The 24,850-nt window shown below is 42.2% G+C and overlaps 1 protein-coding gene across 1 annotated transcript; it reads right to left on the bottom strand.

The window, feature by feature from the left end:
* Positions 1 to 3,950: 3,950 nt before the first annotated feature.
* PEX26 (peroxisomal biogenesis factor 26) lies at positions 3,951 to 15,078 on the bottom strand. Its single transcript, XM_039250013.1, has 6 exons — positions 14,902 to 15,078; positions 14,414 to 14,763; positions 12,640 to 12,780; positions 11,883 to 12,178; positions 10,096 to 10,242; positions 3,951 to 6,880 (listed from the first exon to the last, which is right to left on the bottom strand). Exons 2-6 carry the CDS (start codon positions 14,728 to 14,730, stop codon positions 6,783 to 6,785), a joined length of 999 nt encoding a protein of 332 aa, XP_039105944.1. The 5' UTR covers positions 14,731 to 14,763; positions 14,902 to 15,078; the 3' UTR covers positions 3,951 to 6,782.
* Between the last annotated feature and the right edge of the window lie 9,772 nt (positions 15,079 to 24,850).

Below are 24,850 nucleotides of genomic sequence, written 5' to 3'. Positions count from 1 at the left end.
AAACTAATTTGACAATAAACTATTTGTAAAAAAAAAAAAAAAAAAAGAAATAAGTTTCTAATTTGCATGGAAAAACAAAAAAAAAAACAAAAAATAAATAAATAAAAAAGAAGAAGAAAATACTAATTCAAAAAGATATATGTACCCCTGTGTTTATTGCAGCGTTATTTACAATAGCCAAGATATGGAAGCAACCCATGTATCCATCAATAGATGAATGGATAAAAGAAGTCATGGCATATATATAGATATACATATATATGTATGTATGTATGTATGTATGTATATATAATGGAATATTACTCAGCCATAAAAAAGAATGAAATCTGCCATTTGTGACAACATGAATGTACCTAGACTGATTTTATTTATCTGTGGAATCTAAAAAAAACCCCAAATGAATAAACATACAAAAAGCAGAAAGAGACTGATAAATACAGAGCCTCATATGAGCCTCAAACTGAGAAACTGGGAGATCATGACCTGAGCCGAAACCAAGAGTCAGATGCTTAACTGACTGAGCCACCCAGAAGCCCCTATTTCTAATATATTAACTTATTTTAATAAAAAGACTTAACCATCCTATTTCATAATATTAAATATTATGTAGCATTTTCAAGAGTCTATTCCATGTATGTCACTTTATACTTTTCAAAGTTTTCATAGACTTTTGCCCACTTGACACAAAGTATTGTAAAAAAAATAAGGCAGGTAATTTTTATCGCCATCTTTGAAGTGAGAAAATTGTGACCCAAGATTAAGTGATTTTTGCAAAGTTATAGAGCAAGTTAGTAGCAGAGCCAGGACCAAAACCAGCCTAGTCCTATTTCCAAAGGTCCACATTATAACATATTTATCTCCCTCAAAATCATTCTACTTCTTAGAAAAATAAAAACAAGGAATAAAACAGAGTATATAACATACTATTATATTTTTAAAAAAGGAAAAATAGGATCTACATCCATATTTTTTTTATATATGTACAAAGAAATGCTAGAAGAAGAAACAAACAAACAAACAAAACCAAATAGCAGTGGCCAGTACTTGGGAGAGGAAGTAACTTGCTGGATATAGAAATAGAAGGCTCTTCAAATTAAAGTCTTTTCATAGTTTTTAAAAAATTATGTGACTGTCCTGCATATTCAGAAAATTAAATGTGTTCTTAAATGAACATGTTTAAAAAAAAAAAAAAAAAAAAGGTTTGGCATTTCTTTAACTGGTTAGAGTCACCTGGAAAGCCTAGTTAGCTCCTGAGCTGAGAATGAAGAATCAGGGGAGGCTACCTGTTTTTCAGTTTGATATATGAAAGATACTGGTTTCTAACACTACTGATTCTCGCCTCCCACATCTCACACTTAATGAATGGAAACAATATGAATAACTAGCACCTGCTCACTATATGCCATGAACTTTTTAAGTGTTCATACTTGTTAGCATCATTTAATCCTCACAACAAACCTATTGTTACCCATAATACTATTATTACCCTCATTTTACAGGTGAAGGAAGTAAGGCACAAGAAAGACAGTTTGCCCAAGATCAAAGATGGTAAATCAAGATACGAACACGGGTATTATGGCCCCAGGGTCCACACTCTCAAACACCATCCCACACTGCTTCTCACTTATACAGCAAAATTATTTCATTGGGTTTAAGCACTGTTTTTCCAAACTAAACAAGAAAACAAAACAATTAAAAAATGCCTTGTAAAAATCCATGTGTTTCCTGGGAAGATTAATGGGGCATGTCTTTTAGTCATTGTCTTTAACTCTGAAACAGCTAATTGTCACCTAGGAAACCATGAAATCCACAAATGGGACACAGCAGTAATGAGTACTAAGAGGGGAGGGAGTAGGATCCTCAGACTGTTCCAGAGCAATGGGTACCTGCTGGGAGGAGGCTGCTATCCACAGTCAGAGACCAAATGCTCAGGGAGATTTGGAATGGGTAGGGTGGCTCTTTTAGTGTAACAAGCCAATTTTAGCAGCTTTCCAGCTTGGCAATGGATCAGGAAGGGTGAGCAAAACTCTCAGACAACACTTCGAAAGGGATCAAAGACAAAGTGGCTTCCTTTCAGAGAAGCAGCTCATTCCTTGGGATCCACCTGAAGCTGCTGGTAACCAAGAGCTTGGCGTATCCAAATAAGTCATCTGATAAAACCACAAGCGTGTAATTATATCTACACTGAAGGATACCCGCCAGGCTGTCTTTGTCATCACTGGTACAGTTGAAAAGGAATACCTCCCGCTCTTTCCCTTTGCAGTAAGCTGAGCAATGATACTGCTAAAACAGGTGGCAAAGCCCTGTGTCCTTTCTTCTCTTTCTACATCCACCTCCACCCTTCAGTCCTGATGCTTGCCTTTCTGCTCACCTTCTTTGCTACATCTATTTCTTCCTTCCTCTAATTCTCAAGACTGAATCCAAGTTTATTCAACAAATCTTTATATCATGGCCTCTTACCTGCAAGGCCTCATTCTATGTGCTATAGGGCACATAAGAACATGAATTCTGGCCCAAGTCGGCCTAGGTTCAGATCCTATCTTTACCACTTAATAGCTAAGGGAAAATTGGATAAGTTACTTAACCCCTCTGTATCTGTTTTTGTCATCTCCAAAATAGAGATAATAGGGGTGCCTGGGTGGCTAAGTCAGTTAAGCATCCAACTTCAACTCAGGTCATGATCTCACAGTTTGTGAGTTCAAGCCCCACATCAGGCTCTGTGCTGACAGTGGGGAGCCTGCATGGGATTCTCTCTATCTGCCCCTCCCCTGCTCAGGCACTCTATCTCTCTCAAATAAATAAAGTTTTAAAAAGCGGGGGGGGGAGGGAGCATAGGGGTTTTATACATTGCGATCCTATCACACAACGGAATCCTGAATCGCTAATGAGAATGAGGCAGCTCTATATGAGCTAATAAGGAACAATCATCCAAGATTAATTAATTTAAAAAATTTTTGGCACAGCATGTGTAGTCTGTGTATGCCATCACTGTATAAGAGAAAGAAAAGCTTAATATCAAAGATTACATGTAGAAATGTAAACAAACTGGCAACAGTGGTGGCCTCTGGGCAAGAAACCAGGAGTGGAAAAAAAGATATTTTTTTTCATGAATATTCTTTCATTCCTTTTGAATTCTGTTCCATAAATACAAAACTTGAGTATCACTTTTAAATGGACTACATGTACACATGTGCAAATATATACATGCAAAAGAGTGGAATCACCTGCGCAAAGCTATGACATACCTCCTCACTCCCTTCTGAGCCCCTTTCCAGAAGAACAACTCTTTGTTCAGCCCATCTACCTTCACCCCTGCAATTGCCCAGAGTAGCCCAATTTCATCTCTCTACCTCACCCCAACCTCCCCAGTCTCCTATTTGACCACAGAAAAGCATCACCCCCATTGCTACTCTCCTTAGAATCCCTAAATTATAAAATACCTGTTCTATGTTGTATTCTCTCAGAACCCAGGAAAACAAATCAACTAACTCCAGCTAAAGTTACCCTCCCCAGATGTATTTGCATATTAACAGTGAATTTCAGCCAGGGAGTGACTGATTTTACAGCAAGTAAAGCAGAATCACAGTGCAGTGAAAGGAACACCAAACTTGAGGTTCAGGAGACCTTGATCTTATTCAGGTTATGTGATTAGGGGCAAGTCACTTCACCTCTCTGCGTCTCAATATCCTTAACTTAAAAAAAAGTGGGGTGAGGGGGACTATAAGAAATGATCTTTCCAGATTTAACACTGTAAAATCCCACCATACAATGCAGCTTCTCAGATTGCCATCCTCTCTGAACTTGATGTTTACTGTGTGTGCTCAACAGCACTGTCCGAAAGAAATTCAATGTGAGCCATATATGTCACTTTAAACTTTCCAGTAGCCCCACAAAAAAGTAAAAGAAACAGCTGAAATTAATTTTAATAATATATTTTATTTAACCCAATATATTCAAAATATTATAATTTCAACATGCAATCAATACAAAAATTATTGAGTTTCCATTCTTTTTTAGTACTAAGTGTTCAAAATCGAGGTGAGTATTTTATATTTACAGAACATCTTCATTTGGGCCAGCCATATTTCAAGTGCTCAAAAGCCACATGTGGTTAATGGCTACTATATTGGACAGCACAGGTATAGGTCTAATAAGGAAGTCCTCCCTTCATTTCTGACCTCGTTAAGCCCAAAATTGAAGACTGATACAATACAAGCCTCCATACTTAGAAAAGGTCAAAGTCATCAGAGCAGTTTTGGTTCTGAGTTCCTTGTCTGACTAGGAAGGTAGCTGGGGCTGGTTACCAGACAACATTGCAGAGTTCAGGACAAACATAAAACAGAGAACCAAGAAGCCTATAAGTAGAATAATAGGGAGATACTTCAGGGGACAGACAGAAAAATGAACTGGGCATAGTCAGGTCTTCTTTTTACTCACGGCTTTTACGATACAAAACACACTATCAGCACACAGACATTTTGTCATGGCATCTATCAGTTCATTAGTTTAAACAGCTCTGAATACCTTCAAATTCCCAGATGCATACCTAAGCAATGGGGAAACAGCTACCACTCACAAGAGTGGTATTTGAGGCAGCGTGCCAAGCACTTGATAAGGAGGCTCTCATTTGCTTGGCCAAAAGTCCCTATCAGATAATAACTCACTAACAGACGAGGACACAGAGGCTGAGAAAGGATAAATCTTTCTAACAGTCACACACCTAGGGAGTGGTAGAGCAGGAATCCAAACTTGATTCTTAAACCCTGCAACAAGCCACACTCTCCAGCTTCAAAAAGCTCACAGTTACTGGAAGCAAGAGCGTTTCACAATTATAAGGCCATGGGGTCACTACCACAGAAAGGACATGAGATAGGGGCCTCGAGGCAGAGGACATTGGTAACGGATTCCCAAAGGTAACCCTTGAGTAAGTCTAGAGAATTGAGCTGGACCAAAGTGGGAGCTGGACCTTCCAGAGGGAACAGCAGGTGCAGACGTGTGAGGAAGCATGCAATGTTCAGAGACTTGTGACTGGCTCCACAGCTAGGGGGCAGCGTGAGTAAGGAACAGAGGCCTCGCATGAAAGAGGAGGTGTTAGCTAAAACTAGTGTATGAAGGGCTTTAAATTCCAGGAAGAATTTAAGAAGAAATCCCATGTGAGCCATGGGAAGCCATTAAAGAATGTTATCTAGGGTAAGAAAAGGGACCAGATTTTTATTTTAAGAAAGCATTCTAACAGAGAGCTCTCAAAGCTCACCTGTCTCCTCTCCTCTCCCTAAGGGTCTTAACTATTTAAAAGCTCAAATGTAAAAGCACAGATTTGTTTTCTACAGAGTGGGATCACACCCTAAGGATTTATCTCCCAAGGACCTGTGAGGTTTACTTAGTCCATCTATTTTGCTAAAGAGAAGTTATTGACCTGGAACTTCTGAAAAGGAACCTATGGAAAACTATTAAACATGTCTCCTATGTTCCTGGCATCAACACTGCCCAGAGCCCCAGCAAGGAGTGGTTTGTTTGGCCTTCAGCCTCAGAATGGCTAGCCCCTGCCAGAAGCCTTTTATAATTCTGACAGCTTAGTAGTGTTTTACATTTACTTGCACAGACACACGTAAGATTGTTGCAGCCAGTGACAGAAAACACTGAAACATTTCAAATACTCAAAGGCTATGGCCCCAGTGCCTCCTCCCCGTAACAATGAATAAAATCGTTCATTGCCTTCAAAACCCATGTCTCCTTTCTGCCCAGCTCCCTCCACATATCCTTTCCAGCTCACCTGATTACCCATTTCCATTTTCAGCTCATCAGCCTCTGAGGCTGACCTACTTTTCAAGACCACATGAGCAGAAAAACTTCTACATTTTACAAACAATAAAATATAACTAGAACAACAGGACATAGAAAGGGTGGGGGACCAGCAGAGATCCAAGCAGAACCTGGTGAAACAGCAATCAGACAAAGTACAAAAATACTACTGCAGAGCAGGGGGAAGGAACCGACAGGAAGAAAGAGAGCACAGGAATGCTGAGTGTGTAATAGAGCAGGACTTGGCCACTGACAACCTGGAAAATTGAGCTGAAGCCCAAGAGACACCAAGGCAGGATCACTTTCCCCAGTGAGAAGAGCAGAGCAGCCTTACTTTGCTTTCCATAGTGACCTGGGTAGTTCTGGAAGCCATGTCCTGGTCTGAAAAGAGAGGCCCCAAGTAGCTTCAAGCCCACTGCAAAGCCACAGGAATAACTAGACCAGATCTGTGGAGAGGAGTATAGAGGAGAAGTAAAAGGCTCTCTCAGATCCTCAAACTCTGCCTAAGTAAGGACCTGCCCTGTGAGGCAATTTCCAGAGGTAAGTTTTCCAAGGAAGTGTAAGGCCAAGGGTCATTCCATCAGCATTCTCTGAACTTCCAGCTTTGTTAAAGCCCTGACCTGAAAAATCAACCCCTTGCCTTTGCCAAGAAGATGGAATATTTCATGGATACAGTATCCTTTCCCAAACGCCTCCTTTATGAGGGACCTCTGGATATAAGGGAATACTATTCTGGAGAATTTGAGCTCTCTGGCCCCACTTTGTTTCCACATTTCCTACCGACACCAGCCGAAGTCGGGTGTAAAGGGGAGAACATTCAGGTGGCAAAACACAGTTCACCATGCTGGATCAGCTCTTTCTAGAATCGGGCTGGCCCCACCCCTATGGGAACCTAGCCAGCAACAGGAATTAGGCTGCCATGGATGAGTTACTCTGCTTCTGTCACAGCAGACTTGGGCAGTGGTGAGGTTGCGGACCACTCAGTCATGGACAGGAAGCCGGCAGAGAGAAAATATGGCTTCCTGAATCCGATGGAAGAGCTGAGCCAGCTTGCAGAGGAAGGGCAACGACGGAGAGACTGCAGGGAAAAAGGAAGATTGCTGTCAATGTGAAGACCTCTACTTTCCTCCTCTTCCCTCAGCTTCAAGTCCCATCTCGGAAACTCTGCCAACTCTGGGAGGACGTCTGATCTTTTTAAAGCATATGTTGATGCTTAATGTTATTGGCTCCTCCCCCACCCCCCAACAATAAAGGGTTTCACTTTCTCTAAGATATATTATCTGGGAGACATTTTCTTCACTTGGATTTTTTTTTTAATTTTTATGTCTGTTTTTTGAGAATGAGAGAGACAGGAGCGCAGCGCCAGGGGCAGAGAGAGGGGAGGGGCGGAGAAAGAGGCAGACTCAGAGCAGGCTCCAGGCTCTGAGCTGTCAGCACAGCTTGAACCATGGAAAGCGAGATCAAGACCTGAGCTGAAGTCCGACGCTTAACCAACTGAGCCACCCAGGTGTTCTATCACTTGGATTACCGAGATTTGCTGAGAAAAAGATCCAAACTTACTATGTTTTCATCTAACTTTCTGATACACGAAAACACTGGTGATGGTGGCTGCCTCTGGGAAGAGAGGTTTGAGAAGAGACTTCCACTACATTTCCTTTTTTGTACCTTCTCAACCTGGAGCCAAGTGATGGTATTACCTATTTTTATAATCAGTTAATTATATTGAAAATAAAGTATAATCTACCTCTTTGGAATCTGGGCTGAGTGGTGGGTTTGTTTATCCTTATTTGGTAACTAATTTTTTTAACTGATTTTTTTCTTCTTAAAAAGAAAAATGTTATTTTCAAAGGAAGCTACTGACAGTCTCTTTATATCCTTCCTACAGAGTTCTAGCTGCAGCCTAGGCACTGCTTCTCCTCTCCTGCAGCAGCACCACTGCAATGAACCAGGAATGCCACTAGGGGTCAGGAGTGTCAGGCCACGGCACTCAGAGGAAGCTCCGAGCAGCCTTGGAACCAAGAAGCTCAAATTGCCTCCTGCTGTCCCCACTTACAGAGCAGGGAGCCTGGGTGGCTTACTCATTTGAGCCCGACTCTTGATTTCAACCGGGGTCCTGGGATCGGGCCCACATCCGGCCCCACTCAGGCTCTGCGCTGGGCATGAAGCCTGTTTGGGATTCTTTCCCTCTGTTCCTCTCTTCCTCTCATTCTCTCTCTCTCTCATATAAAAATAAATGAATAAAAGAAAGAGAGCAGGACTATTAAGAACCATAAAAACAATGCTAAGGTTGTATCAAGTCTCTGGAACAAAAGAGAAAGTCAGAGGGTAGACAGGAATGAACACAAACTATCCTCAGCTTGCCTGAGAACTAACCAATGAATGACTTTCCTTAAGCAAACAGAGTTAGTCACAGGGAATTCTTGCTCAGTGTTCAGCAAAGTGAAAGCGAGAGTGAGAGAGAGATAGCAGTGGAGGGGCAGAGAGAGAGAGAGAGAATCTTAAGCAAGGACTTGATCCTATGACCCTGGGATCAAGACCTGAGCCAAAACCAAGAGTCAGATGCTCAACCATCTAAGCAACCCAGGGATCCTGAAAAGGACAACTCTGAGCTATACAAAAAAGGCTCACTGAAGAAGAGAAAGGGAAATGGGGAAAATGGGGAAGACCTAAAGATTAAATCAAGAATGGGCAATTTTTTAAATAGACAATATTTGTGTGACCCTGGGCTAGTTACTTTTTTCTGTGGTTCTTCGGTTTCTCAACCAAGAAGAAAGAAAAAGAAAATGAAGGGGCTAGAATAAGGATTTCCAGTTTTCCCTGCAGTTTTGAAAGTTATAATTCTATAATTCTTAGAGTTATAACTCTTTTTTTTTAATGTTCTTTTTTTTTTTTTATTTCTAGGAGAGAGAGAGAGAGAGAGAGAGAGAGAGAGCGTGAGCAGGGGAGGGTCAGAGAGAGAGGGAGTCACAGACTGACACAGGCTCCAGGCTCTGAGCTGGCAGTCAGCACAGAGCCTGACACGGGGCTCGAACCAACGAACCGCGAGATCATGACCTAAGCGAAAGTCGGACGCTTAACCGACTAAGCCACCCAGGTGCCCCTATAACTCTTAAGTTTAAATTCATGAGGAGAGTACGGATTACATTATAACTCACATAAAGTAACACACAAATAGAAAAATCTAAAAGAGTGAGCTCCTAATCTTTGGCCCAGCACTTAATTTTGAGGGATTAATCCTCAGGAAATAACCAGGGTTGTTCCCAAATAGCACTTAGAGAGTTTATCAGGCATCACATTGGGCTCAGCGCTGGGCATGGAGCTTGTTTGGGATTATTTCCCTCTGTCCTCCTAGATCTCTCTAAAATTAAACAGATAGATGAATGAATGAATGAATGAATGAATGAATGAATGAATGAATGAAAAAAAGCAGGACTTTTAAGAAAAAGCACCGCAAAAAACAGAGTGAGAAATCATCAAGGGGTGCCTGGGTGGCTCAGTTGGTTAAGAATCTGACTTTGGCTCAGGTCATGATTTCACAGTTTGTTGGTTCAAGCCCCGCATCAGGCTCTGTGCTGCTAGCTCAGAGCCTGGAGCCTGCTTCAGACATTGTGTCTCCCACTCTCTCTGCCTCTTCCCAAATTCACACATACACACACTCTCTCTCTCTCAATAATATATAAACATTAAAAAAAAAAAGAAATCGTCAAAATGTTCAACAATAGAGAATTGTTAACCAATTATGGAGGTTTATTGAAAGTCATGTTTTAAAGAATATTTATAACCTGCAAAATTGCATCTATATCCATAAAGGAAAAGACTGAAAGTATAGCCATTACAATAGCAAACTTTTACGTGATTTCTGTTTTCTTCTTTATACTTTTCCCCATTTTCCACATTTCCTAAAGTATATGTATATTTCATTTACAATTTAATACAATTTTTTAGATATGATGATTAGGAAAAAAATTTTTTTTTAAAATTCTGTGTTTCTAGTCAGAGTTCACCCCTGGATAAAGGAGATGACAATGAGTCAGTCAATATTCAAGGGTCAACAGAGTAGAGGCAATTTCCTCCATGAGGGATTGCTCTCATGGATTCCAGGGCTATTCTCTCCTGGGTGCATTGGGCTGGATCTCAATGAGGCCCAGCAATCCCTTCTCCCTATAGAAGAGACTCAGGGAGAAGTGGCCCAGGAGATACCTTCATCCCCATGAGGGCTCCCACAAGCCCAGCCCCTATTCAACTGTCCCTTCCCCAGGAAGGGCGGGAGGGAAGACCAGCTTCATCACTTACCTGGATCAAACCTCACCACCAAGAGGCAGAGGATCAACGCAGCCAGAAGGCTCTTTTTGAAGGGCAGGGAAAAGAAGTGGCTCACTGTAGAACCCCAAAGCCGGCGGAGCAACATCAGTAGTGACAGGAACTTGTGGGAGAAGGAGCCTGGTCAGGGAGATAGAGCATAACTGCAGCATAAGTCACAGGAACCAGCTTTGCTGACTCTGAGCTTTGAACTTGATTATGAGAGTTGAGCAAAAGGCAACAAGACTAGTTTACTCAAGTAATTCATAAAGCAGTATTGAAAGAAATTCTAAAAATTCCAAAAATGTTTGAGGACAGACTTTATCACTAGAATATCATCACCTTAGGAGAGACTTTGGACAGACAACACCTACTCAGCTGGGCAAACCTGGCATATTTGTTGTGTTTTTTTCAATAGACTCATTATTTTACACCTTTCTTTATATTCTGGCCTAAGATATGTACAGAGAGTTACACAGAGCAATAGTTTTTGATGATCACATTAATGCAGGCAAATGAAGTTCACTTAATACATATAGTGAAGAATTCAAAAGTCTTAGGTTGTAATATAAACATGAACACCATCAACCCAAGAACAAGTGGTGCCAAGTCCTGATAGAACACTCTGAACTTGCCAACAAACCCTTTTCCTAATCTTTCCTCCCCAGGAGATGGAGGGACAAAGGGTTTGGGTAGCCACAGCTCATTCTTGAAGCCAACAATCTGTTTGCAAAGAAGTGATTCTATCTCAGCAGGTTCACGTTCTTTTGCACACAAAGAAAAAACACTTTGGAGAACAGGATTACATTTAGCTGAAGAACTTTCATAGAAAAAAAAAAAAAGGATCAGACTTATTCTATATGTACCAAAAGAAACCTCAAGGAACAGTGCCTAAAAACTACCAGAAAAAAAAAAAAAAAACAAAAAAAACCCTTAAATTCAGCATCAGGAAGAACTTCTCTACAGAATTGTTGACAGATGGAATAAGTTACTTCTGCAGATAGTGGATTTTCTGTCCTTGTATAGACTAGATGATCACTTGAGGAAAAGAAGATGAAAAGGATTCAAAGACCAGGGAAGGGTCTGGAGCAGAGGACTTTTAAAATCCCTTGTAACAAAACAACCCCCATGCCCACACCCAACCCTTGTATGCTGAGCCAGATGCATGACGCTGAGTCTTAAAGTGGCTTTCCTGTAAAAGCCACCTTGTGAAACTGCACTCAAATGGGCAGAGGGGGAAGACATGCCCCTTCAGGGGGATGTCAATCACTGAAGGAGATACTCAAGAGATCTAGTGTAAAGGCAGACAGGAGACTAGGCAGTGGGGCCCAAGATGAAAATAAGTCATTTTTTATGTAAGTCAAGTTACCAAGTTATTGTGTCAGCTTATTTTTGTTTGGCTATCCCACAGCACACCTCAGCTGCATCTGTGTTTGGGCCAGTCTTTAAAGGAGGAATAACATTCCACTGAGGCCAGCATGATAGAGACAAGAGATCTAATGAAAGGACCCCAAGGAAAAGGTGGCTTTCAAGAAACAAGAGTTAAGGTTCTGAGACTCAGTGACACTTCCCTGTATGGAGACTCTCCTTCCACTGCCAAAACTACAGAGGGTCAGGGCTTGGCCTTTTAATCAAATCAACAGGTTTCCTATTCTGTGATTTGGGAGTTATTCATACAAGTAATTGCTCCCAAGCTCTCAGAAAAGTCATGATAAACCCCAAGGTCCAGGGGAAAGCTCACAACTCCACTCTACGGAGGTCACGGAAGGAGAATGTCCTACCTTCCTGGTTCAGCTTCTGAGCCTCCCCAGAGCCCAAGCGTTGGTGTTTCTGATGTTGCCTTGCTTTACTGATGGCCTGGAGTACGTCCAGCCGCTCTTCCTCACTGAAGCCTGCAGAGCTCACCACCAGCTCCTCAGCCTCTGACAAGCAGCCCAGAGGTAGCAGCACCCGTTGCAGGTGAAGTTCTGCCAAGGCTCTGTATTCTGGAAGGTCCTGATTGTCTGGGTCTTGCAGCCAGACACTGACCGCTTCCAGCACAGCTCCAGGCTCTTGCATTTTGCTGTATAAAAGAACACTGCAGCCCCAAATAATCCAATCCCCAAAAAAAGAACAGTCAGTGCTTCATGGTTGGTTGCCCTCTCATAAACCACTACATTCTCCCACTCAACCCCTTCTCTGTTGTCCTCCAGTCCTTCCCTAGGGGACGATGAGATTGGTAAGAATTAGGAATTCCTAGGAAGTAGCAAGAAGCTCCCTCAGCTCTGACATACTCCAGACATACTTCCCATCTCCTATTCCCCTCCTCCCCCTCCTCCTCTTCTCCACCCAACTCCTGAATTCCCCCCTCCTCATCCTTTATCACTATGTTTTGAGGTCCCAAAAAAACCAAAACAAAACCAAAAACCAGGGAAAGAATTAGATTTGGAGGAAAATGGTACAAAACGGCAAAAGAAACGATATTAGACACTGATTCAGAAAAGGACATGAAAATCCTCTTCTTCCTGAACTAGAGAATGAGTCAGAGCAATGACCTACCATAGCTCCAGGACTTTGGGGGGTAGCTTCTCAGGAAGCTGGTAATACTGAAGAACCCAGGACAGGACTTCCTGCCACCGATTCATTTCTGCCAGGGCCTGGATCCCCACAACACACAGGGAACATTTCACCTCCAAGGAACTGTTGGCAGAAGAACCAATTCTGGTTTTAAGAAGTAGTTCCCCTCTGTTTCCATTCTCACCTCCACCCTGGGACTGTTCCTCCCCAGCTCCCAACTCAGTAGCCATCACTTCTACCCTCCCCATTAGTATTCAAATTCCAATTAGAATTCGGGGCACCTGTGTGGTTCAATCAGTTAAGCATCTGCCTCATGATTTCGGCTCAGGTCATGATCTCACGGTTTGTGAGATAAAGCCCTACATCAGGCTCTGTGCTTACAGAAGAGCCTGCTTGTGACTCTCTCTCTCCCTTTCTCTCTCTCCCCCCTTCCCTGTTCTCTCTCTCTCGAAAATAAATAAACTTTAAAAATCTTTTTTAAAAACTATAACTGGTCTCATGAGCCCCAACACAGAGAAAACTGCCCTTTCACCAGGACTTCAATGTTCCTGTAAACCTCCTGGAAGCAAAAAAAAAAAAAAAAAAAAAAAAAAATTAAAAAAAAAGGGGGAGCGCCTCGGTGGCTCAGTCGGTTGGGCGTCCAACTTCGGCTCAGGTCATGATCTCACGGTTCGTGGGTTCTAGCCCCGCATCAGGCTCTGTGCTGACAGCTAGCTCGGAGCCTGGAGCCTGCTTCGGATTCTGTGTCTCCCTCTCTCTCTGACCCTCCCCTGCTCATGCTGGCTGTCTCTCTCTCTCTCCCTCTCTCAGAAATAAATAAAGCATTAAAAAAATAATAATAAAAATAAAAAAAACCTCCTGGAAGCAAATCAACGGTTGCCTAACACACATCTTTGTATCTAGGTGAAATCAGGGAAGGGGAAAGGGACAATGTGTAGCACAGGTGTATGGATGGAAAGAGAGCTGGAGCTAAGAGTTTGCTTAGTGAAGAAATGGGTATGGAGCAATGTTTCTGTCCAAATGTAGGTACAGGCACTTCATAACTGGCCTGTTAGCACCACAAACTGAGCTACCTTCAGCCACCCGGAATAACAGCCTTCAGCATTTGCTGCAACAAGCCCCTACCCAATCCCCTGAAAAATGCCAGGGATCTCCAGTTAATCCTTCTCTAGGGTCACCTTTGACTATTCTAGCCACCACCTCCCCAGTGTAGCCTCTGTCAACATTATAATCCACAGATAAATTATGCCCTCCAGCAGAGGCTGAGAGCATTTGAAATAGCAATGCAGGATCAAGGTTTTCTCCAGATTGATTCTTTAATTCAACCAATCCTTCAACAGGACCAGAACACTACTCCCACTCGGAACTGCATTCCATTCATCAGCCAAGGTCAAGTGAACAGCTTGGGGGAGAGGACTGTATCTAAGAGAGGACTTCCACCACCTGCTCACTGAACCTGCTTACTGAAATAATTTAACAATACATTCTCTCTTCCCATCATGCCTTTCAACACTGGAAAAGGGAGCAAAGAATAGGCTGTGGGTTCTCACTAAGCTCTGTTGCACGACTTGACCACTTCTTCCTCATTGTGCAGTTGCCTCAGTTTCCTCCTCTGGGCACACCAGCTTCTCAGAGAGGAACCACTAATGAAAGCAAGGTATAAGGCTCCTTGTGAGCAATCTGGGAAAGACAGAACTCCTAAGAGCTTTAGTCCCTCCCCAAGATCACCCGGAAATGAACCGAGCCCAGCACGTACGTAGCTGCATCAAGGGTGGTCAAGCTCGGCAAGGCGCGTTCACAGGTCTGCAGCGCCGCCCCGAAGTCCAGGTGCACAACTAAGAGGTCTGCCGCCTCCTCCAGCAGAACCACCGCTGCCGACGGGACTGGGGCAGCGCGCACAGGCTCACTGCTCCTCAGGGGCCCCCCGAGCCCCCTAAGAGGGGCTGCAGGTGTCGAGGAGTCACTCTTCATAGCCAGCCGGGGCTTAGGGCCTGTCTCCTCAGACGTGTGGCAGTCTCTCCGGGGACTCCGGGATATCCCGAGTCGGCCTGGGAGAAAAGGGACAGTCCTCATGGCCTTGCCCACAACCCTTCCGGAGGCCGAGTCCTGGAGAAGAAAAAGTTAGTGGCCATATCTAAGCCAAAGGCTGGGCTGACTGGGCGGCTGCTCTAGCTCAAAACAGGCTGGCACATGGGGAACCAGTTTACACCACAGATTTGCAGAACAGCTGCATCCCTGCAATACCTGGCTCTAGCTTCTCTGGCCCCACGACATGTACTGACACCACCTTCGGCCCGGGGAGTGCCGTTCCACGTTCCTTTTTATCAATAGAGCCGCTCCCTGCAGGTGCGGGACAAGGACACGGACATCTTTCCGGATCTCGCGGCTCTCGCGACCGCCTGCAGACACAGGGCTTCCCGGCGGCGCGGAGGACTCTGGGAGCTGTAGTTCTCTGGCTCTAGCCCTCTTGATGCACATGGAGGAGTTTGGACTACAACTCCCGGCATGCCACATGTCACGCCCCAGAAACTGTCACAGTCCCCGGAGAAAACAAACCCGCACCGACGCTTTGGGAAATTACAAAGCAGAGTCTGTGTTGTGAGACGGGAAGCTCCCCTCACTAACCAGTTCCAGCAGAGGCCGGACAGAAGAAACTCCAGTAATGGAGGTGAAATGACACGTAGGCTTCTAATACTGAGGCTTGCTCCAGGAGTAACAATTCGAATATTAGTAAGCGGAGCGGGAAAAGCACTGAAAGGAAACAGAACTAGTCACTGTTCCTTCTATGTTCCGCTTTCCCAGGCATAGCTCATATCTATCCAATGCTTACAGAGGTTAGCACTATGCTAAACGCTTTGCGTGCAATCGCATTTAATCCTTCCCTCAACCCTGGGAGTTAAGAACAACTATTATCCCCATTTAACAGGTGAGGACATTGGAGATTATTTAAATAATTTGTTGAAGGTCACACAACGAGTAGGTGGAAAATACAAGTCAACAAGGCTCCTTTCGCTCAAAGGCATATCTTTAACCACTATTCTGTTCTGCAAAACAGGACTGAATCTATGCTTTCTATTCAGAGAATTTACAATCATTGCCCAAGCAAGTTACATAAGCTCATTGAGCCTCACTGCTTCCTATAAAATAGAGATATTATAAAAAAAAAAAACAAAGCCATACAATGTGTAATGCATTTCATAATAAAATACTAGAATAGAGCAGGCATTCAATAAGTTATAGCTATAATAATAATTAAATAGTTTTATACAGATACATAAATTATATTTATTTGTGTATTCTGTACTTCACCCAGACTTCGCTGAATTTATACTTCTCTGAGCTTTAGTTTCTCCTCAGTTCCTCATCTTTTCAACTCTTTGTAAAGCTTCTCTAGAATTGTTTACTCAGCTGGTGATTAGATTAGAAGGTCCAGGCACATGACAAGTACCTGTTTACACCATACATTCCCTTCCCTTGTTCCTAGATATAGATACACCCATCTGTTGGCATTCAGCTCTCTGCAGAAAGTCTTCACGGAAAGCTGAGGCAGAAACATGAAATCCATCAGACTCTGAGGAAAGAAAAGTATGGACCTTGTAACCGTATAAGGTGATGAAATCAGGACTTCACTTATTCCACAAATACTTTTGAACATCTACTAGGTGGTAGCAAAGAAGAAGTCAAACTAACTTTTCACAGACGATATGCTACTCTACATAGAAAACCCGACAGACTCCACCAGAAACCTACTAGAACTGATCCATTAATTCAGCAAAGTTGCAGGATACAAAATCAATGTACAGAAATCGGTTGCATTTTTATACACCAACAAAGAAGGAACAGAAAGAGAAGTCAAGAAACTGATCCCATTCACAACTGCACAAAAAAACATAAAATACCTAGGAATAAACTTAACCAAAGATGTAAGAGATCTGTACGATGAAAACTATAGAAAACTTATGAAGGAAATTGAAGAAGACACAAAGAAATGGGAAAACATTCCATGCTCATGGATTGGAAGAATAAATATAGTTAAAATGTCATTACTATCCAAAGCAATCTACACATTCAATGCAATCCCAATCATAATTGCACCAGCATTCTTCTCAAAACTAGAACAAACTATCCTAAAATTTGCATGGAACCACAAAAGGCTCCGAATAGCCAAAGTAATATTGAAGAAGAAAAGCAAAACGGGAGGCATCACCATCCCAGACTTTAGCCTCTACTACAAAGCTGTAATCATCAAGACAGGATGGTATTGGCACAAAAACAGACACATAGACCAATGGAATAGAATAGAGAACTCAGAATTGGACCCACAAATGTACAGCCAACTAATCTTTGACAAAGCAGGAAAGAGTATCCAATGGAAAAAAGACAGCCTCTTTAACAGATGGTGCTGGGAGAACTGGACAGCAACATGCAGAAGAATGAAACTAGATAATTTCCTCACACCATACACAAAAATAAACATAAAATGGATAAAGGACCTGAACATGAGACAGGAAACCATCAAAACCCTAAAAGAGAAAGCAGGAAACAACCTCCTTGACTTCAACTGCAGGAATTTCTTACTTGACACATCTCCAAAGGCAAAGGAATCAAGAGCAAAAATGAACTATTGGGACCTTAGACCTTAGACCCTGTTCTAAATACCGAAGATCCCACAGTTAACAAAAGAGACAAAAATGTCTGTTTTGTGGAGTTTGTGCCATAGTGAAAGGAAACAAAATAAAAATAAGTAACATACAAACAGTAGTATGTCAGATGATAATGAATGCTGAGGAGAAATAAAGAAGAGAGATCCGGGAGTGACAACAGTGGAGGGTTAGGTTTGGTATTTACATTTAACTTTGTTTCCTAACAGGAAATCCAGTGGTAGGGACAGAGCAAAGAGAAAATGTAGACCTTCAGCTCAGGACTAGCTCATTCCCACACAAAAAACTCTAGAGGCAAGCAGAGATACCTGGAAAGTGTGGATAACAGTCTGAGAATGAGGTGACCAAAATGTTTTATCAGATTTGATTATTATAACACTGCAAATAAAAACTTTATTCTCAGAACTGGGTTTAGAGGCCTTCCCTGAAAAACCAGGAAAGCAGTAGGAGCATCAGAAAATGGACTGGGGCAGGCCTAGACAGGTTGAGAGTGGCACAACCACCTCTCTTCACTTCCAGGAGCACCACCTCAGATTGCTGCCTTGAAAGGGCTCCTTCCTTAAGGGGCGCCTGGGTGGCCCAGTCAGTTAAGCATCTAACTCTTGATTTCAGCTCAGGTCATGATTTCAGGGTCTTAAGATCAAACCCTGTGTCAGGCTCTGCACTGACAGCACAGAGCCTGCTTGGAATTCTCTCTCTCCCCCTCTCTGCCCCTCCCCTCATTCACTTGCACGTGCTCTCTCTTCTTTCATCCTCTCTCTCTCAACATAAATAAACTTTAAAAAGAAAGAGAAGAGAAGAGAAGAGAAGAGAAGAGAAGAGAAGAGAAGAGAAGAGAAGAGAAGAGAAGATGGAAGCAAGTAAAATGTACGGAGCTCTACTTCTCCACCATCTTACCTCCTCCGCACGAAAAGAGAAGAAAAAAGAACCCCTTCCTTAAATCCTAAGAAGTTTCTTGCTATTTCTGAGTGTTTCCAGGAGATGGCAGCACAGTCTTGAAAGAAGCAGGCCTGCTAGAAAAAAATTTGCCTATTTAGTGGTATGGCTGCCATAATGAGGTCAAGATGGAAGGAGGGTGGGGGTATTGCTAAAAATCACATAAAAATATGATTGTGTTCTTATTTCTGTGTTTCACCCAATTTTTGACTATACAGGACTTTAGAGGTCTGTATGTCATCATTTAACCTTTAGCACTGTTATGCCCACAAATTGATTCTTTGACACACTACTGACACTCCACTATCTCCCCTTATGTCTGAATGTACCCAGAATTTCTCAGGCTGAGACACAGAAATCCTAAACATAAGCAAGTTCATTCCACCAGATGGAGAGTGCACAGATATTATGTATACCAAACCATTCTTTCTTACTGAGGGCTCATGGCACAAGCTTTCAAACTACCTATTCTCTCCTTGGGATAAATCAAAGAATGGAAATAAGGCCTAATCTATAAGGCTAGATCTAAGATCTGGTCCATGCTAATGTTCGTATTGTTGGAATCTTTTCATTTTGAGAAAATAGAGTAAATGAGATGAAAAATCCACATTATGAGCCATCCTCTAACCCTGACCCAAGCTCAGAACTCTTCCTTCTGCTCTGCAAGGTGCTCAGGTTATCCATGGATTGCCTTAATCTGAAATGTGGATTTGCTCTGCTTGCTTTGAGTAGGTGATGATCTGGTATTTTTGTAGCAGAAAGAACTCTAGACTGGAAGATGAGCTATACCAGTTAGAATACTGGTTCCTTCAGTGACTAAATCAGTCACCAGACCTCTAGAAAGTCTCTGAGCCTCAATTTTCTCATCTGAGGACATGGATAAGAACACCTGCTCATAGGGTGGTTGTGAGGATCAGAAAAGACCATGTGACAATGACCCACTGAACTCTTTAAATCTCTGGAACAGTTCAGGCTGATATAAGGCCAGTTGGTATACTATATTGGGGAATGAGTAAGGAGAAGAAAGAATCCCATTCCACCTCAAAGTTCTGTAATCTTACTTTCTGATCTGGAACCCAACTCTTGACTCTTTCTTACAAAGGTCAGTAATGCTCGGGGCGCCTGGGTGGCTTAGTCAGTTAAGCGTCCAACTTTCGCTTAGGTCATGATCTCGCGGTTCGTGGGTTCGAGCCCCGCGTCGGGCTCTGTGCTGACTGCCAGCTCAGAGCCTGGAGCCTGTTTCAGTCTGTGACTCCCTCTCTCTCTCCCTGACCCTCCCCTGCTCACGCTGTCTCTCTCTCTCTCTCTCCAGAAATAAATAAAACATTAAAAAAAATTAAAAAATAAAAAAAATAAAAAAACAAAAGTCAGTAATGCTCATATCTGCGGTCAGCTCATCCTATCTTACCCTCTCCAAGCTGGTTTCACATTCTGTGACAATAGACAGCATCCATAGCTGCCCCTTCTGATACATCTCTTCTAGCCTGGGATGTTTGTGGCAAAGCTCCAATGGAGTAGAATCATACCCAGTATGGACCTTTGACCAGAAGCAAGCCAGAGAGATAAGTATTAGCAGGGTGAAGATAATATTTTTCCAGAATGGCCAAGGGGTGTGCCTCCCTCACTCCAGAACTTCATCTGTTGGCACTTTTATGACTCTGTTTAAAATACTGGACTTGGTGTTCAGGGCAGAATTCAATGCTTCCTATATACTCCTTTCCAAATAGACACAGCAGAACTCTTACTTTGCTTCTGTGTCTAAGAAATACTTAATCATAATCATTCTCTATAGTACTTTACAACAGGACAGGTCAATCTATATGTATGGTATTATCTATGTACACTAGGTGCTATTCTGAGTGCTTTACATTTAATACATTTTAATCATCAATAACCCTATGACATAAGTCTTAGTGTCATCCCTATATTGTAGATGAAGAAACTAAAGCACAAAGAGGTTAAGAGATTTGCCAAAGGTCACACACACAAAAAATGCCAAGAAAGGCTAGGACTGAAATCCAAGAAGTTTCACTCTAGAGTCTTTCTTCCTTTCTTTCTTTTTTTAAGTTCATCAATCCATGTCGACAGAGGGTGGGACAGGAGAGAATCCCAAGCTGGTCCGAGCTGCCAGCAGAGAGCCCAACTCGGGACTGTATCCAACGATCATGACCTGAGCTGAAATCAAGATTCTGACACCCAACTGATGGCCACTCAGGTACCCCTAGAGTCTTTCTTCTTAATTAATGCATAATATAGGCCCTACAAAATACTTTCACTTATTTTATTTGAGCTTAACAACCAACTTGTGAGCAAGGTATATTATTATTATTCCTATTTATAAATGGGAAACTAAAGCTCAGAAACTGCTCAAAACATTTGGTTTCAATGACAAAGCTGACATAATTACTGGGGATTTCTAACCAGATCCCAGGCCCAGGCCATTCTTCGAAGGGCCATCAATAGATCCTTTTCATCATGGTGAAGGTGACTAGAGGGAGCACTCTATGAAGACCTATGGTTTAATTTCCACTTTTTCTCACCCATTTCAGGAGTCAGAGGATTCACTCAGAGAAGTCTGAACAAATCTTCATGATGCCAGACCAAGCCTGAAAAATGAAACAAGTAATGGATGCTCACTAGGAATAAGTCAGCCCTGGCTCTCTCATGGAAGAGTGGAAAGATGCTATATCCTCCCTAGAATCCTTTCTGATCACATCTAAGTCAAGGTAATCACTCCTTCCTTCAAACTCCCATTATGCTTTGCTTTTTTATGCTTTCTTGCTGGTCCTTCCCAGTTTCCAAATCTCCTTATGGTTATTTGTGTCATTCCCCTATTCAACTGTGTGGTCTCAGGACCCTTGTGTGGTCTAGCGTGGTGTAAAGCAATAGACACCCAATGCTCAGGAGGGAGCTTGCCTCTCCAGAGCTGTTCTGCATCATTTGGTCTCAATATTCGCTAGCAAGCACTCTGTGAAAAGGTTGGAAGCTGAGGAGATACATACCCTAGATCAGCCACAAAGGTGTTTCCAGGTACCAATACCCCCAGCTTGCCTTCTTGTCCATGGGTAATTTGGAATGTTCTTATTTATTCCCTCTTCCTTACTTCCTAGGAAATATTCAAATAAACTCAGTCAGCCTGAGTGATAGAATTTTAGAGTTGGAAGGGAGTTTATCATACTATAGCCAAAAAGTGAGACCAGGGGAGGTCAAGCAATAGCCTGATATTACACAGCTGAAGAAGGCAGCATTCCTTGCCCTCCCCATGCTGCCCCAGAGAGGACCTCACCTTCACTCAAAAGCGCTTTCCTCACTAGCCCAGAAATCCCTACCATTAATCATACTTTGGGGTGATTTATTTATCTTTTAAATATTTATTTGTTTGTTTGTTTGTTTATTGAGAGAGAGAGAGAGCACAAGTGCCAAGGAGGGGCAGAGAGAGAGGGAGAGAAATCCCAAGCAGGATCTGCACTTTCCAGCACAGAGCCCAATCCAGGGCTCGAACTCATAAACTGTGAGATCATGACCTGAGCTGAAATCAAGAGCTGGATGCTTAATGACTAAGCCACTCAGGTGCCCCACTTTGAGGTCATTTATACCATCAAGGTCACTGGTAACACAGAGATACTGACTGGGAAGAGCAGCACACAGAGCTATTGTCAGCCATTATTAACACCCACCACACCAGTGCTCTTCCCACCATGGAGAGCTGCGGTTGTTCTCAAAACCTGCAGTTTTTGCCCTAGGGAAAATGGGATGGAAGGGTTCTCAACACACAGTTTTAATATTTCGAAAAGAAATTGTACATTAAAAAGTTAAAAAGAAAAGTTAAAAAAGAAAACAAGCAGTGAGCATTTTGTAATGTATATAATTGTCATATCACTATTTGTATACCTGAAACTAATATAATATTGTATGTTAACAATACTTCAATTTAAAAAAAATGTTGAAGGGCAGGCCTTCAGTCTTACCAATCCAGGTAGCTTTAGTCAACCCTAAAACTGGACTTTTTGTTGAGTACAGCAAGTAAAACAGATATTTGTCTACACTGCTCCATGTGTCCAGGGCCTAAAACGAATAAAGTATAAGTATAAAGTAAATAAAAGGAATTGCAACTTGTCTTTGCATTTTTTTAGAAATTATTGTCCTCAGCGATCTCAAGAGCATCTTGGTATCCCCACCACTAGCCTAGTGCCATGGTCAATAAATACTCTGACCCCACTTAGCCACTGTTTCTGGAGCCGAGTAAGAATGACACCAAAAAGTGAGGAAAACAGATGTCTGAGCATATATTTTAAGCAAGGGTAATTCCCTTCATTTCAAAAATTAAGGACTACTCAGCAAAGCTCCAATCTGTTGTTGTAAAAGCCTTTCTCTATAGACAAATCAGTATGCTCAGTGGGAGGGAAAATTACCCTTCCTGGGATTCACTGAGGCTCAACCCTGGGAGGTGCCATTCACCTGGAGTCTGTGAATGGCACTCTCTGGAGATGTGTAGCTGTTTTTGTTTTTTGTTTTTTAATTTTTTTAAACCTTTATTTATTTTTGAGACAGAGAGTGACAGAGCACGAGTGGGGGAGGCGCAGAGAGAGAGGGAGACACAGAATCTGAAGCAGGTTTCAGGCGTGGAGCTGTTGGCACAGAGCCTGACACAGGGCTCAAACTCAGGAACCTTGAAATCATGGCCTGAGCTAAAGTCAGATGCCTGACTGACTGAGCCACCTAGGTGCCAGAGATGTGCAGTTTTAATACCTACAAACCTTGATGTGGCAGCCGTCTTTTTCCCTGGCTTCACATTCGCCCATGCTTCAATTCTGAAATCTGAAATGGTTCAGTTCTTTCTGCAGATAGTTGTTTGTGACAACAAAGAACCTGCCCTTCCCTTCCCCCACCTCCCACTCTCTTGTCCTCATTGGGGATGGGCTGCACAACTGACAAGCTGTCTCCAAGCTTGTGTGGACTTGCTTGTGGGAAGTTTTCTGGGAAGATTATCATGAATGGTAAGGCATGCTGTCACCATCTCTTTAATTTCGTGTCCCACTGGGAAGTTTGTTCTTTGTACTTCTGGTTCTAAAGTAAAGAGGGACTAATGGAAGCTGATTACAAATAGGCTCACCACACCCTTCCTCTAATCAGTCATGACAAAGGGTGATTACCTGGGCAGCATGAATGAAGGGGTGAGTTCATAGTTCTACCTAACAGCCAGGTCTAAGGGACCAGAAAGAACAGAGGTAGTAAAACAGGAATCATACGTTACCATAGCAAATAAGGAAACTCAGGTCTATACAGGCTATGATTAAAACTATCATATTATTACAGCCTAAGAAATAAACAGAGATGAAAGGTCACCTCTTCCTCTCCTTTCAGGGCCATTTTGGAGGGACTCCATTCCCCTCCAACTTCTTTTCAGAGATATTTGTCATACGGCTTCTCCTTGTTGCCAGAAAGTCCATTTTTCATACCTAAGAAAACATTCTCTGGGGTTAAAGGACCACCAGATGGATTCTCCTAGTGTTTTACAACCTGAGATTTGCCTTTCAATATCTGCTTTTCTTTTGACTTTTAACTGTTTTTGTTAAAATGATACATAACCAGAGTAAAAATAATCCAAGCAAGACAGAAAAGTACAAGAGAATAAGAATCATCTGAAATCCCATCACCCATAAATGACAACTTTTAACATTCTGATGAACACCCTTCCACAAACACAGAGTATAAATGTATAATTACACATAATTATGCTGCCCTGTAACCTGACTTATTCATTCATAGTATATCATAGGAACCCTTTTTATTTTTCAGTGGAATACTGGTATTACCCACTACCTAAAACAAGAAGCAAATAATCCTGCTGTTACTAGTGACAATTCACATGTTATAGTTCTTTGTAGCTGAAAAGTAGTTGCTCATCCTTAATTCTATATAATCCTGAAGCTGCAAGGAGAATTCTGAGGAGTCCATCTCCCTTGTTTTGGGGTTTAATTCTAGTCATCCTTCACACTGGTGTAGTACTTTACAACTTCAAAGGCATCTTTACTTTATTTGATTATAACAAAGGTGACCAAGAGTGAGATAAGTATTCATAATGCAAAGATAATGCATTGTCAGAGCCACATTTACATTGATATAATATATTAATAATAGTCATAATTACATTTATTGAGAAATTAGTGTGTGCCAGACTCTGTGTTCAATCCACTGCATGCATTGTCTCATGTAATCCTCACTATCCCCATCTTAGAGATACTATAACTAAGATTCAGAGAACAGTGATTTGATAAAATATCCACAGCAAATCCAGGTGCAATTTTAATCTAAATGTGTCTGACTTTAACATTCTCTGTTTTTAATCACAGCATCATACTGCATTTTATGAACAAGTAACCTTAGTGCAGCACTGTACAAAACATTCAAACATATATTATTATTTCCATTTCATAGCTAAAGAAACCAAGGCCAGAGAGGTCAAACAATTTGCCTGAAGCCTTGGAGCCAGGACCCAACCATTTTAATTCTAAGCCTGCTGCTGTTTTCACTACACTGTGCCAGTCTCTTTCCTCTGACTAAAGACGTGGAGTGTCAAAATGCTTCTTTCAGAG

The sequence above is a fragment of the Hyaena hyaena genome, unplaced genomic scaffold (assembly GCF_003009895.1).
Source record: "Hyaena hyaena isolate Hyena2069 unplaced genomic scaffold, ASM300989v1 scaffold_368, whole genome shotgun sequence".
In the NCBI taxonomy this organism is placed as follows: Eukaryota; Metazoa; Chordata; class Mammalia; order Carnivora; family Hyaenidae; genus Hyaena; species Hyaena hyaena.
This window is presented reverse-complemented; position numbering and strand designations above follow the sequence as displayed.